At 35.4% G+C, this 15,054-nt stretch overlaps 1 protein-coding gene across 1 annotated transcript in view; it reads left to right on the top strand.

Annotated features, from left to right (window-relative positions):
- BLTP1 (bridge-like lipid transfer protein family member 1) overlaps positions 1–15,054 on the top strand; it is a 236,236-nt gene that overhangs the window by 150,078 nt on the left and 71,104 nt on the right. The window contains exons 55-60 of the mRNA XM_051966253.1: positions 4,865–4,962; positions 5,659–5,844; positions 9,377–9,545; positions 11,501–11,712; positions 12,129–12,327; positions 13,110–13,169. Coding sequence (XP_051822213.1) covers positions 4,865–4,962; positions 5,659–5,844; positions 9,377–9,545; positions 11,501–11,712; positions 12,129–12,327; positions 13,110–13,169 — 924 coding nt within the window. The remainder of the gene's footprint in view (positions 1–4,864; positions 4,963–5,658; positions 5,845–9,376; positions 9,546–11,500; positions 11,713–12,128; positions 12,328–13,109; positions 13,170–15,054) is intronic.

Below are 15,054 nucleotides of genomic sequence, written 5' to 3'. Positions count from 1 at the left end.
GTAAAAATAATCTGGGGAGAAAAACAAAATGCAAACAGTTTACATTCATTTCCCAGTGTTCTTTCTTTGGGTGTAGCTGCTTCTGTCCATTATTGATCAATGGAAATTGAGTTAGATCTCTTTGTCAAAGAAATCCACTTGCATCAGAATATATCTTCATACAGTATCGTTGTTGAAGTATATAATGATCTCCTGGTTCTGCTCATTTCACTTAGCATCAGTTCATGTAAGTTTCTCCAAGCCTCTCTGTATTCATCCTGCTGGTTCTTACAGAACAATAATATTCCATAACATTTATATACCACAACTTATTCAGCCATTCTCTCCATAACATTCATGTACCACAACTTATTCAGCCAATTCTCCAGTTGATGGGCATCCATTCATTTTCAGTTTATTAATTTTCTATACTATATTTTACAAATTCATATAAATTAAAATTCAGAGATCCACAATGACTAATAAAAAAAGGTTACTAAGATTTCTATACATGGAAAGTAATAGTTAAAATAGTATGTTTCAGCATGTACCTTGAAATGCCAGGCTAAATCTATTAAAATGTAATTTGATAAAGACAAATTTAAAACTTTGTTTTGGGTTCAAGTAATTAACTTCATAATATAATATAATAAAAAGGAGACATGACTAGATTGCAGTTCTTGTGAAAAAGAATTGGGACTTTAGGCGATTATAATATCAGTAAATCAACTGTAGGACCTGGAAGCCAAAGAGCTGGCATTAAGCAAGGAGGCATCAGGAATCTGCTCTTTTTTGCCCTGCTCACATCCGATCTCAGTGCTCAGTTCTGGAGCCACATTTCTGCAAAGGCCAATGACCCTGTGCTGGCTTTTTTCTTTTCTTATGTCCACACTCTCTTTTCTCCTCACCTCACGAGGAGATGACTTACAGTCAATATTCTTTTTCAGTTTATCATGAACACATTTCTGTGCATATGGTTCTCAAGATCTTTTTTTGTCCTTCTCTGATTTCTTCATCTATGGCTGCCTTTTGGACATCTCATACTGAGTGTCCTTAAACTCAGTGTGTTCTAAACTGAGTTCATTATCTTTCTCCCAAAAGCCTTCCCATCTTTCTAATTTTCCTGATATTGTAAGGGTACCATTGTCCTCATAGTTTTCCAGGCTTTTGACCTAAGTATCATCCTGAATTCTCATCCTGAACTCTTCACTCTTTCTCACTCCCGTATTCCATCTGTTGTCATCTAAGCCCTTATGCATCCCCTTCTCTCCACCAGTAGTGCCACTTGTGTGGGGCAGGCTCCCATCACCTTAGGCTAGATTACTAAAGCCTTCCATTGCTTTCTTGGCCTCACATCTTCCCAGAAGTCAAATGGATGTTTCTAAAGCATCTAATGATGTGACCCTCCTATTCCATAAATTCCAGCGACTCTTGTTGCCTCCAGAATCAAATATAAAATCTTCTGTTTGGCTTGTTTCCTACCTTTACAGTCTTACACCTTATTACCCTCTATTTACTCTACAAGTAGTCATGCCAGTGTCCTATTTCTCACACAAGATCATCTATTTCCTGCCTCCAAACATTTTCCTATCTGTTCTTAGAATCCTCTCCTTCTTCTTCTCCTTGAAGCCTCTTGGCTTCAAGTCTTAGTTAAAGTCCCACCCTCTGCAGGAAGCCTCTCCTAAAATCCCACAATATCCATATCTCCTGTCATAATGTCCAATTTATCCTGTATGTCTCACTGCCTTTTGCCTTTATACATAATGTGCACATGAAGTGCCTGGTATCTTGTAGGCATTTAGAAAATGTCTATTGATTTGACTTTTATTTGAATACTATGAAAACAGGGACTGATTTGTGGGATTTTTGTTTATTTTTCTTTTTCTGTCTTCACTGTATCACAGTGATAGCACATAGTAGGTGTTTAATAAATGCTTATTGCTTGATCATGAAGATGGGTACAGCAATACCAGAGACAGACAAATACACCAATTTTTAGAAAGTCAATATAGCTCAGTTAAATCTTGCCTGACAATTCAATTTTCTCAGTTGTTTTGGGTTTCCCTTTCCCCACGAACAATTTTTGTTTTCTCTTTTTCCATCTAAAATTATTTTCCTTGGAAGAGAAAACAGAACCAAATGAGTGGTATGGGATTATAGATTTAGAGCTGGAAGAGATTTTAGAGGTTAGAGGTCTTCTAGTCCAAAACTCCATTTTACAGGAGAGTAAGCTGAGGCCCAGAAAGATAAAACTGATTTACAAGGTCACATACAGAGTCTAGTTTTGAATCCAACTTCTCTGAATCCATATCAGATGTTTAGCCTTCTGACCATTTCCCATAATCCTCCCATCTACCCCAGACAGTCTGTCTTGAATCCCTGGAATATAGATACTCCTGAGAAGTAAGATTAATGAGAGAGTGAAACCTTAGACCAGTGAGTGCATCATCAGACTCTTCACCTCAATCTTGAGCCAGTTCCTTCTGAGTTCAGCCCCACAAACAACATCATAATGCACTTGCCATTGACATAGGCCACAAAGTATTTTTTTTGTTTTCCTCAGTATTTGCTGGCCACTGCTGGATTCCATCTGGGGCTTGGGACTCAGCTGTTCTTTTGTATTCATACTTGGTTTCTTGACCTGATATTGATATGTTTTTTTACTGAAAAGTTTCTCTCTCTGTTGGGTTTTTTGTTCTCTCTTCATAGGAATTGTTCTTGCTTTTCAATTTCATTACATGTCTTTTTATCAATTTCATTCTTGAGAGTAAATATACATTACTCCAAACTGTTGGGTCAAAATTATTTGATCATTGAGTCCTGTCTGTCCTTTAACAAAATCAGAACTTGGAGACTAGGTCTGTGACTTCATTGGCTGGCATAGTAAACTTCCCAAGTATAGGATAACTTCTCCTGTCAATGAATATTAGTACTTTCTCTTCACCTTTAAGAGTCACCTGGTGTTTCCTAGATAACTTAAGGGTTACATGAATTACACAAGGCCAGTATGTCTTGAGAGAAAGAGAGAGGACTTTCAGAAGCCATCTCTTTTAAACTCTAGAAGAAAAACTTCATCCTTTTTTATGAAACTTTTGAAGGCTGCTTTCCCAGGATCTTTGATTAGGCTATTTACAGCTCTTTTCTCTACTACAAACTCTGTGATACAGCTATTATTTCAAAAATTACTCTTGTTTCTACCTCAGAAACCAATTACTTTTTGTTAGTGTGAGCCATATTTGAACTCAGGAAAATGTCTTCTGACTTCAGGTACAGTGCTGTATCCACTGTACTACCTAGCTGCCCCAGAGAGAATTAGTTTCAGTATTAAGTTCAGGTTCAAAAGATGCCACAGTGGGGGAAAAAACTAACAGGAAGGCAAGTGGGAAGTCGTTTTAGATGAACGAATGAGAATTCACTAAGTATGAGAGACTGGTAGTGAGTTATTTATGTCCTGAACTAAGTGTCTGTATAGCATTTCAAATTGAAAGTAAGAGAAGAGAGATACATAATAAAGGTAGCATCAGAGAGAATTAAAGTGCCTGGATATCTTGGCTGATTGTAAAAGTAGGCAGAAAGGGAAAGATCAGATTCACTGTGATGGGATACCTACCTTATAGACACAGACCCGCACATACAAACAAATACTCATGTGAGAATGCATTCATATATGACCGAGTGCCTGTCACAATATAAGAAGACATTTGTAACAAGTAAATTCTTGGCAATATTTACATCTTTTCAAAATGTAGACTATTCTAGTAACAATTGCAAGGCCACAGGATTTGTGAATAAATTGAATCCTGGCTGCTCCCTCACTTCTCTTTGGTTTCATCCTTTCAATTGACTCTATGTCACTGGTTCCCCTTGGTTCGATCTTTCTGTGTTTGTATGTCCTCATCATTCATTATTTATGTATGTGTATGTCTACTGGCTTCCCCTTCCTTTTCTTTTCCTTTTCTCATATTTGAAAGCTATTGAGGTTTTTTTTTGTTTTTTTTTTTTTAATTAATGTGCAAGACTTTGTTTCTTGTTCTTAGTTTTGATCATATATGTAGAATTATTTATAGTTCTCTTTTCTCAAATAAATTAAAACTTGTTGTATATGCATCCACTATTGTTTTTTTTTTTTTTAAGTCAATACCCCTTAGGAAAAAAACTTTCTGATCCTGAACATGCAATATCCCTGCATAAAATATATATTACATCTTAAAAAATATCAAAGATAAATAATGTACTTGAAAGGTAATAGCATTCATAGATAATTGTATGGGAAAGTTTTTTTTCCTTAAAGTGTGAAGTAATGAAAATTCAAATATGCTAATTTTGTTGCAACAACTTAGAAATTAATAGTCAGGTTTGATTTAGGTTATCAGATCCTATCTTGTGGCATTCAACAGCAAATGGTAAAGAGATACAAAAAACTACATATATTTCATTTATTTTCCTCTACAGGACTAGTTTTTTTTTTTTTTTTTTTTGCTCTACTATTAATGTCTTATTTTTTCCTACCTTTTTTTCTTTCTGTATTCATTTGCTATTTATGTTGGCATTGGCAGATATATGAATCATTTCTACAAAAATGGTATTTTTATGTAACAGTGCTTAATCTGAATTTTCTTCTGAACTCAGTTCTTAATTACCTTAATTATATTCTTTATTTTTTAAAAAAGAAATTAATCAATACATGGAAAATTATTTATATTTTAAGTTTTCCTTGAAAATTTAGGATTGATCTCTAAATTAGAGAAGGCTCTTTTTATATAAAACAGGGTGACAAATAATTTGTCTAAGCAAGGGCAAAAAAATGAACATGTTAAATGGAATTTGAGTTGAATTGAAATGAAAAAAGCCTCAGCCCTCAAATCAGTTATTTAATATCTTTTAGGTGGAGAGCAGCCTATCCCTCTCTGGAATGAGCATGATGGCACAGCAGATGGAGATAAGCCCAAAATTCTTCTCTATTCTTTGAATCTGCAATTCAAGGTAATATAAGAAATATCTTTAATTTACTCATTTACTATTTCCCAGATATGAAGATATAAATTATTATTATTGTTAATTTTGCTGAGGCGATTGTAGTTAGGTGATTTGCTCAGAGTCACACAGCTAGGAATTGTTGTGTCTGAGGCCAGATTTGAACTCAAATCCTCCTGACTTAAGGGCTGGTGCTCTATCCACTGTGCCACCTAGCTGTCCGAATGTGAATTAAATTTAAAGAAAAAGCCTTTAGTTTTAAACATTCAAGTGGAAATTATTTGTGTGATTTATTCTTTTAAATTTTATCTCACATGCTTCTCCATTGAATTTACAGTTTAAAGTAACATAAGAAATATCTTTGATTTATTAATTTACTGTTTCCCAGATAGGAAGGTATGAATTAAATTTAAAGAAAAAGCCATTCAAGTGGAAATTATTTGTGTGGTTTATTCTCTTATCTCTCACATTATTTATCTCACTTTATCTCACATTAATTAAATGAAATATACATTGATAAATTCTATTCTGAAATCTGCTTGTATTTATTAAGATTCAGAAGGGTGTGGGTAATTCTTTAAGGCTTCTCATATAGATCTTATTCTAACTTTAAAATAGGATTCTTTATTATACATTGAGTGATTGTCCTTTGCTGGGTACTGTGTAGAAATAAAAGCTGACTTCATATTTTTCTCCTTTTCTCAGGGCATTCAAGTAACAGCCACAACTCCATCAATGAGAGCTGTGAGGTTTGAAACTGGACTGATTGAACTGGAACTCTCAAACCGACTTCAAACTAAAGCCTTGCCAGGAGGTAGCAGCTATCTGAAGCTGTTCGGTAAATGCCAAGTTGATTTAAATCTGGCATTAGGACAAATTGTCAAACATCAGGTAAGTTCAGGTTGGTGTTAGTAGGTCCTCTGTCTGGTGTTAGCTTCCTTTTATTGTCTTTGCAAAAATACTTTATTGATTTTATTTTATTTTATTAATTCTTTTCATTTCTCATTATAAATCTCTATGGAAATGGGGTCATTGCTCCCGTGTGTTCCTCCTAGACAGTCATGTCTTCTTTTTCATCAATAATTCTCTATCTCATAGCCAGTCTCTTTTCTACTGGAATCTTCATCAGTAATTTCAGATGTGCTCAGATCCTCTTTTGTTTTTTTGTTTTTTAAACAACAACTTCCCTAGGGCTGCTAGTTGGTGCAGTGGATGGAGCACCAGCCCTGAAGTCAGGAAGACTTGAGTTCAAATGTGACCTCAGACACTTACCACTTTCTAGCTGTGTGACCCTGGGCAAATACTTAACCCCAATTGCCTCAGCAAAAAAATAAAATAAAATAAAATAAACAACTTCCCTTAGCTCTTCCAGACACTCAAGTTCTTGCTTACACTCCATTCACCTTAACTGACAAACTTGCAGAAAAGAGGTCCACACTCAATACCACTACTTTATAACTGTCTGTTCTGTCCTCAAATTCTTACAATGTGATTTCTATTCCCAAAATAATGGAAGTGGTTCTCCAAGGTCGTTTTGGCCATACCTTCTCTCTTCTTTTTGCTAATATCTCTTTTACCTTTGTCTTCCAAATATGGATGTTTGCCAGATTGTCTATATCTCCTTCTCTTTAAATTTTCTTTCTTGCCACCATCATCTATTACCGTGGCTTTAGTTATCAGGGGTTTCACGAGCAGATCACTGCATTTGGACCCAGGAGATCTTGATTCCCAGGTCTGTTGCTATTCTGCCTCAGCAACATTGGACAGATCATCTAATTTGCCTTTAGCCTTATTTTTCTAATCCATTAAAAAACTGAGGAAGTCACACAGAATCTCAGAATTCCCACCCATTCATCCCACCCGCTGGCCTTAGGTCTTTAATAGGTTTCACATATGCTGTGATCACGAGGCACTTCAATGTCCTGGTTGCTCTATTCTGAATACATTATCAGTGAATACATTACATCAGCACCCAGTGCTCCAGATGTGGTTGGCTCAGACCAGGACATAGTAGAATCAACACTTCTCTGCCCTTGGCAGTGAACCTAAATTCTCAGCAACTTTGATAGCTTCTGTTGATTCATATTGAGCTGATGGATCGCAAAAACACTATATATTCTTCAGACACATTTCTTTCCAGCTTTACATCCTATACCTCATACTTATAATGTTAATTTTTAAAATCTGAAGTGTAATATTTTACCCCTATTAAATTTCATCTCATTAGATTTGTCCTTTTGTTCTAAACTATTTGGTTTTTTGACTTATAATTCAACATATTAAGTGTCTCTTCTACAAATATGTATCATCTGCATATTGTTAAGTAAACCATATAGGCCTTTATCCAACTCAGTGATAAAAATCTTTAGCAGCACAGGACCAAATACAGAGTCATGGGGCACATCACTAAATATTTTATGTCATCTAACACCCTAGGTTGGAATCACGTCATTCAGGCGGTACCAGATTCTACTCAGGATATTGTTGTCTGCTTCTCTCTGTCTTGTCCAGAAGATGAGTCTGAGAAATTTTGTCAAATCCTTTGCTAAAATTTAGCTAAATTCTACCCATTCCCTCTATTGTGTCATCTTACCCCTGGCAGCAGGATGATTTCTAATTTCTGAAATCTTTATCTCCCACTGTGATTTTACCTTATGAACTGAAAGCTAGCATTTCCAGTAATCTACAAAACATCTATCTCTACCCATATGATTTCAGATACCTTAAATTCTGCCTTTCCCAAAGTTGGACTCCTAGATTAACATTTTACTGATGAGAAAACTGCCATGGGGCAAACTGACTTCCCAGGAGCATATAGCTAGTATCTGTAATGGCATATGACTCAAGTCCAGCCCTCTATTCAGAAGACCTTGCTGCCTTTCATCTTCCTCCTCAGACCTGCATCTCCCCCTGCTTGTTAGTCTACAAAAGCGTGGCACACAGAAATGAACAGTAATTCAGGAGTACTTTGACTCATCTTCGTGAAAATTAGCATTAATCTACCTGAGCTCTAAACTAGATGAGGATAATTACCTTAGCAAACTGTCCCGTTTGCTTCCTGTATCTCTAATTCATCCTTTATATTATGTAAATTTTCTAATACTCAGTTCTAATCTCATCACTTCCCAGTGGCCACCCTCTTCCTGCAAAAAACCTATTGCTTATTACACTTTCTTTTCAGCTTTATTTCTCTCTTCCCCTACATGAGTCCCTGTCCACAATAGGAGTCTTCTTTCCAGAGAATGCCTTTATAATGAACTTATTGCTGTTTCTACCCAGAATACATTGTTAGGGAACAGGAGGAGAGACACTGTTTTTTTTTTTTTTTCCATTTTGGTATCCTCAGACATAGAAGGCTTTATACATCACTGTTTTTCATTAATGTGTATCTAATTGAAGAGCTTGATTCACAAAGCTTTTTATTTTCTTAAAGTGACTTTACAAAAAGCATCTTTATGTTCCAATAGAGTTTCCCATGGACTGTTATTGTTCAATGTGATCACCTGATGATGAACTGAAGGTTAATTGTTGTTTTCTTTTTTCTTTATTGACTCTCACTATTCAGTTTCTTCAGGGGTTCTGAGAGTTGGGCTACATCAGTCCAACCAATACTGAAAATATCCTTGAAATTCAGGATAAGTTCAGTGTTCCTGGCATAGTAGCTAGCTGACACACTGAAGAGCTCAGAAACTAAATTTTAAAAGCTGTAAAAATAAAAATAACTAATAGCTGCCTAACAAATTTGATTTTACTTTGTACAAATAGGTGCTCTTTCTCTGGGTTTGTTGTTTGTTTGTTTGTTTGACCTTCATGTTGCTACATGTTTTTGACCACTTCATTTATTTAATCATGAACCAGCTGTCAGAATGTCTTCTGGTCGGTCAAGAAGCATTGATTAAGCATCTCTCTATGTCTGAAATTGAACCCCTGGGTCCTAGGGAGAGAAGGAGAAATTGCATCTATGTTTTTTTAAAATATAAGAGCTTGGAGTTAGAAACACCTGAGTTCAAATAAGGCATTTACTGCGTCTCAAATAAGGCCAGTCACTTTACTTCTGTTTGTCTCAAGTTTCCTCATCTATAAAATGGAGGTAATAATTATACCTACCTTCCAGAATGGTTGTAAGGATTAAACGAAATAATAATTATAAAGCACTTTGCACAATATTTAGCACATAGTTTGAGCCATATAAATGTTTGCTATTATCATTATGGAGATTAATTTCACTTACAGCTGTATTGTGCATATTTTAAAATAAACTTTGACAGTTATGAATTTTAAATGACTTTTAGATTTGGTATTCAGTTTATAATATTTCTTAATTAATTTTTATGTTAACATGTGAATATTAACAATATTGTTAAAGATGTGAAAACAGCTCCTCTGACTTGGATTTATTTTGTCTTAAAATTTGTTTTATTAGGTTTATGAAGAAGCTGGTTCTGATTTTCATCAGGTTGCCTATTTTAAAACTAGAATTGGACTAAGAAATGCTCTCCGAGAAGAAATCAGTGGTTCTTCAGATAGGGAAGCTGTGCTAATTACTTTGAATAGACCAATTGTTTATGCTCAACCTGTGGCCTTCGACAGAGGTATGGTGAATTTCTTTCTTATTCTAATTAAATTTTTTAAATTTCAAAATTCTCTTGATATAAGAATTCCATTTTGCTGTATTAGCTCTGATGTAGCCAAATTTTTTTGCATATTCTCCATACCGTTTTTGTTTGTAATATTTGTAAAAGATTTCTATAGCTTTTTTATAGAGGTGTAGAAGAGTTCCTGATTGTTTTTAATTATTTTGGGTTAAAGTTTTTAAATTGTAGGGGAACTTAAGTGTTGACTGAAGACTTGAGGGAAAATACTGAAAAAAATCTAAATGTTAAAGTTGATGTTAAAGGTAATTGTTTCTTTAAAGTAAGGGTTTTAAAAGGCTTTATTTTTGATAGCTAATATTTTATCATAACCAGCTTGTACTCATGAGTTGTCATGATCATAGAAAATATAGGATCTCAGATGTGGAAGGAACCTGAGAGATCGCTTCTCTTTATGCATTGGGAAATTGGAACAATTAAAAATTAAACTCAAATTATTGCAATTTCCTCCTAATTGCTCTCCTTACTTCCAGATTCTCACCTCTCTCCAGTTCATCCACCAAATTAACATTCCTAAAACACAAATGTTATAATGTCACACTTTATATGCTAGTCATACACTAAAAAAATCTGAGTGGTTCTTTGTTACCTTTAGGCATTAAAAGCTCTCCATAATCTAACTCTGCCTTTAAATACCTAGCACTTGGCACATGGCTTACACTTAACAAATGCTTGTTATTTGCTTGGTTTCCATAATATTTCCCTTCAGACAATCTCTGCTGCAGTCACACCAACCTACCAGCCCTCATTTCTCATATACAGCCTTATTATATTTCCTGCTTTCTGTGGTCACCTGCCTACGAGATACTCCCTCCTCACTGGTACACATGTCTATATCCTCCCTGGCTGTCTTCAAATACAGCCAAGTGTTAGCGGAAACATTTCTTGTTGGTCCAGGGATAAGCACTCTTGTCCTTTTTTGTAATATCTGTATTTACACTCTAAAGTTTACCCATTTGTATGTTTTCTCAATCCATACAGTAAAATCAGTAAGCATTCTTTTTTGTTAAGTTAGCAAACATTTAAACAAAACATTGTCATAAATATTGGGGATTCAGAGAAAGACAAGAAGTATTTAGAGAACTCAGTGTTATAGGGACATATCATTGAATACCAAGAGAGAACTTTACTTTTGATCCTGAAGATGATAGGAAACCAGTGTAGTTTCTTACATATAGGAGGGATATGCTCAGACCTCTTTAGGAATATTCATTTGGCCGCTAAGTGGAGGCTGGTGTGGAGAGAGAGAGTGAGGCAGGCTGACCTATCCCTAAACTGTCACACTAGTGCATGTGTGAGGTGGTGAAGACCTGATGCACCAGAGTGGGAACAGTGTCTGATGAAAGGAAGGTGCTCTTACAAAGCTATTATTACAAAGCTAGAATCACCAGAACTTGGCCAGTGATTGGATGGGGAAGTGAAATGATGCTTTGGCTGTCAGCCTGAATGACTGATAGGAAGGATGGTGATACTTTCCTCAGGAATAGTTAGAAGAGCAAAGAGCTTGGGGAAGATGGAGGTATAGGAGAGCGGAGGATATACTAAGTTCTGTTTTGAATACATTACATTCAAGATGCCAGTGGGATATCCAGTGTCGAATGGGCAGTTGGAGGTTAGGAGAGAAGTTAAAAGTTGGGTAATAAAATCTATAATCGAATCCACAGGCAGCTGACAATATCACCAAGCAAAAGCTTTAAGGAGCACCCATGGGCAGGACCTGTGGAGTACTTACCCTGAGTCAGGCACTGTGCTACATTTTGAGGGTGTGAAAGAAAATAGAAGTTGCCCCTCCAGAGGAACTTCAGCTCCTGAAAAACACTAACTCACTGAAGAAACACTAACACACTTATGTAATACTCTCCATTTTTGTAATGCTTTTTCTTTCTTTTCAACAGCTGTGCTATTTTGGCTCAATTATAAGGCTGCCTATGACAATTGGAATGAACAGCGGATGGCACTGCATAAGGATATTCACATGGCTACAAAAGAGGTGGTTGACATGTTACCAGGCATCCAGCAGACATCTGCCCAGGCTTTTGGGACACTTTTTCTCCAGCTTACTGTTAACGATTTAGGGATTTGTCTACCTATCACAAATACTGCCCAGGTACCAAGTCTTTGTCAGACCCCAGAGTTCAGTGTAGTAGTATTGTGACCTGTGTGCATACTGTTGGGTCAGTGCCACATACTCAATATAGAAGTACAATTCTAGAACAGATGGAAAAGTCAAGGTTTGAGTGAAACTTTATCATTGATCCTTTTGATACTGTGGATTAACTCTTTAAAATTTGGTAAAATTATATATGATAAATGAATTTATTTCAATTCACTGAATTTTAAAATTTCATAACTTCCCAATTGAAAGCTTCTTTGACATTAATATTCCTATGCTTGGATCTTTCTAAAGTTTGTTTTTTTTCAGGCTCTTAGGAACAGACATAAAAATAGTACTCCCTTCTTGCCATGAGGACTGAACTTGTAAGTTACCTTTCTTTTCACTTTTGCATCTTCCTTATTTTGTAGTCGAATCACACTGGTGACCTTGACACTGGCTCTGCTCTGGTATTGACCATTGAGAGTACTCTGATTACTGCCTGCTCTTCAGAGTCCCTTGTTAGTAAAGGTCACTTCAAAAATTTCTGTATCCGCTTTGCTGATGGCTTTGAGACAACTTGGGATGACTGGAAACCAGAAATTCGTGGGGATCTTGTCATGAATGCCTGTAAGTTCCTTACTTTTCATAGTGGGTTTGAACTTAAAAGAAAATGAGTCTGTCTAGAAACTTTGTAATTATGTAGAGATAGGGCACATGTTAACATTCTTCTTCTGAAAAGGACCTCTTGACTATATTGGATATGAAGAAGTTTTAAAAAGTGTTTAAAGCAAATTATGTGGAATTGTATGTGAGGAAGCTATATATTCCTAAGGACAGTCTTCATCCCTTTTCTTTGATTTTCATAAAGCATTTGGGGAAAAAAATGTGCATGATTAATTATCATCCAGAATTTCTCGGCACTTAGCAAACAGCCATATTGACTGTTGTCTTATTTAATTTAGATATAAGCACGAGTCTTTCCAATTTGTGATTTCAGTGGCATATTATTTTAAGTATGACCTGGAGGGATTCTCAAATTTATATAGTGTTTCTCAATATGACGAATGAATGAGAACTGAATTCTTGAAATCAGAATTTTACAGGTACTGAAAGAGATCATAACAGTCATCTATTTGAAACCTTCATTTTACACAAAAATGAAACTCAAAAAGGAGAAACAATTTGCGTGAGGTCACTCAGCAGCCACTTGTCAGGGCTCTTGTAGGGAGCAGATGAGGCCATATTTCTAAAAGTGCTGTGCAGACCTTCGTTATTTATAGACAGTAGTTTAGATTGGTTTTAGACAGTCATCTTTTTAATAAGAGTATAAACAAACATTTTACCAAAATGTTAATCTTGGTGTCAAAAAGACTTGTCTAAGTGTTTTGTTATTTTTTTTCAATCTCTAGGTGTAGTGCCTGATGGCACTTACGAAGTCTGCTCAAGAACCACTGGGCAGGCAGCAGCTGGTAAGAAGACAACTTTTTTGTGATGCAGGGTTTTGTTTATAAGTTGTCTTCATGCTTCATTAGTTAAATTCATATTACTGGTTTATTTTATGAACTTATTGTATAAACATGAATAGATTTCTAGATTTTAATTCCTTCAATAAACACTTCCTAAGAAGCTAGTCAGGTTTTATCATGTGCTGTAGATTAAAAAATGAACATGGGGACAGCTAGGTAGTACAGTGGGTAGAGTACCAGCCCTGAAGTCAGGAGGACCTAATTTCAAATCTGACCTCAGACATTTAACACTTCTTAACTGTGTAAACCTGGGCAAGTCACATAACTCTAATTGCCTCAGCAAAAAGAAAAAAGAAAAAAAAAGAATATGATACTCCCTGTTTTCAAAAAGTTTACAATCAAATAAGGTCCAAATAGCTATAATATAAGGTAATATGTGATAAATACTAAATATAAAGTTCTTTAGGAGTTTAAAAGAGGGAAGTGATGAGAATCAGTAAGAATAACTTGGGGTCTCTTGGGAAAAGAATTTTTGAGAGCAAATTGGTGCAGAATTTATTGTGGAGAGTGAGGCAGGCTTATTCTTTAAGGGACTAGCAGCAAGCTAGACACAGGGTCCCATCTTTATATCAGTTTCTGGGCCAGATATCATGGGTTGTGTTGGTTCTTATGTAGGTAGTTAAACTTAAAAGTTTCTGGGTCATGTCACAGGTTGAATTACTTCTTATGTGGGCAGTTAAACATAAGGAACAGAAAAACAGGATTCAGTTGGCCCACTCATCTAGGTACAGGTGACTTGGGTCATGCTACACATTTCCAGGACCTCAGGTTGTAAACAAGATTAGTCACATATGCCCTGAGTTCTAAAAAAAAGTCTTTGTTACTGGATAAAGTTTCTGTTGTTGTTGGGTAAGTTTTCCTCAAATCAGGGTATAAGGCAAGGGCTAAAGCCAATCCCATTGGGAAGGATGGCCTTAATTGGGGATATCAGGGATAGCTACATGGAAGAGGTGGCATTTGAGCCATGCTCTAAAGAATAATTCAAATAATCCAAAGATTATTTTATAGGAACTGATGGGCTTAGAAGAAGAGAAAGGAGAATTAGTAGAACTCAAGTATAGAGTAATAACAGGAGAAAGATGGAGATGAGAATGCATAAAGCATGTTGAATGATCAAGAAGTAATCTGATAATATATATATATATATGCATAATAAACATGCAAAAATTCATGTTTTCATGTAATCATACATGTGTATGTATTTCTGAATATGTATGTGTGCATATAAATGTTTACTTATTTTGCTGCTGTATTGTTTCCAAAAATTTCACAACCCAACCAGTACTTTATTTGCATTATGATTTTTCCACAAGTTTGCTCACCCTAAAATCTTATAACCATTTTTGCCAATTTGATGTACCATCAGAATAATTTTAATTTACAATTCTGTGATGTAGTCACTGATAGTTGTCATTTATTTTTCTTACAAGAATTATCTGCACATATTCTTTGGCCACTTCTCCATGGGAGAATGACTTTTCTCCAAATTTATTTCAGATTCATAAAGATGTTATTTCATACTTCTATTAGAAATGTCCTGTGCAAAAATGATTTCTCAGTGTACATCTTCTTTGTTGTTCTGGATGCACTGCTTTTAGATATCAAATTAGTCTATTCTGGCTTGTTTGTTGATTACCCATAAAAAAATTTTTATTTGGTAAGGAAAAATGCTACTATAAAGACAAGAAGTAAACAAGAAGTCTTTCCTCATCTCTAATACTATAATTGATTCTTTGAAAGACAAACAACTGATAAAAATCCTTGTTTAACAAAGCTCTCATTGTCATTATTGGAATGGCTTAAAACTGAGAGATGTAAATTCACTAGA

This window comes from Antechinus flavipes, chromosome 6 (genome assembly GCF_016432865.1).
Source record: "Antechinus flavipes isolate AdamAnt ecotype Samford, QLD, Australia chromosome 6, AdamAnt_v2, whole genome shotgun sequence".
Lineage (NCBI taxonomy): Eukaryota > Metazoa > Chordata > Mammalia > Dasyuromorphia > Dasyuridae > Antechinus > Antechinus flavipes.
The sequence above is the reverse complement of the archived record's forward strand: the minus strand, read 5'-3'. Positions and strand labels throughout refer to the sequence as shown.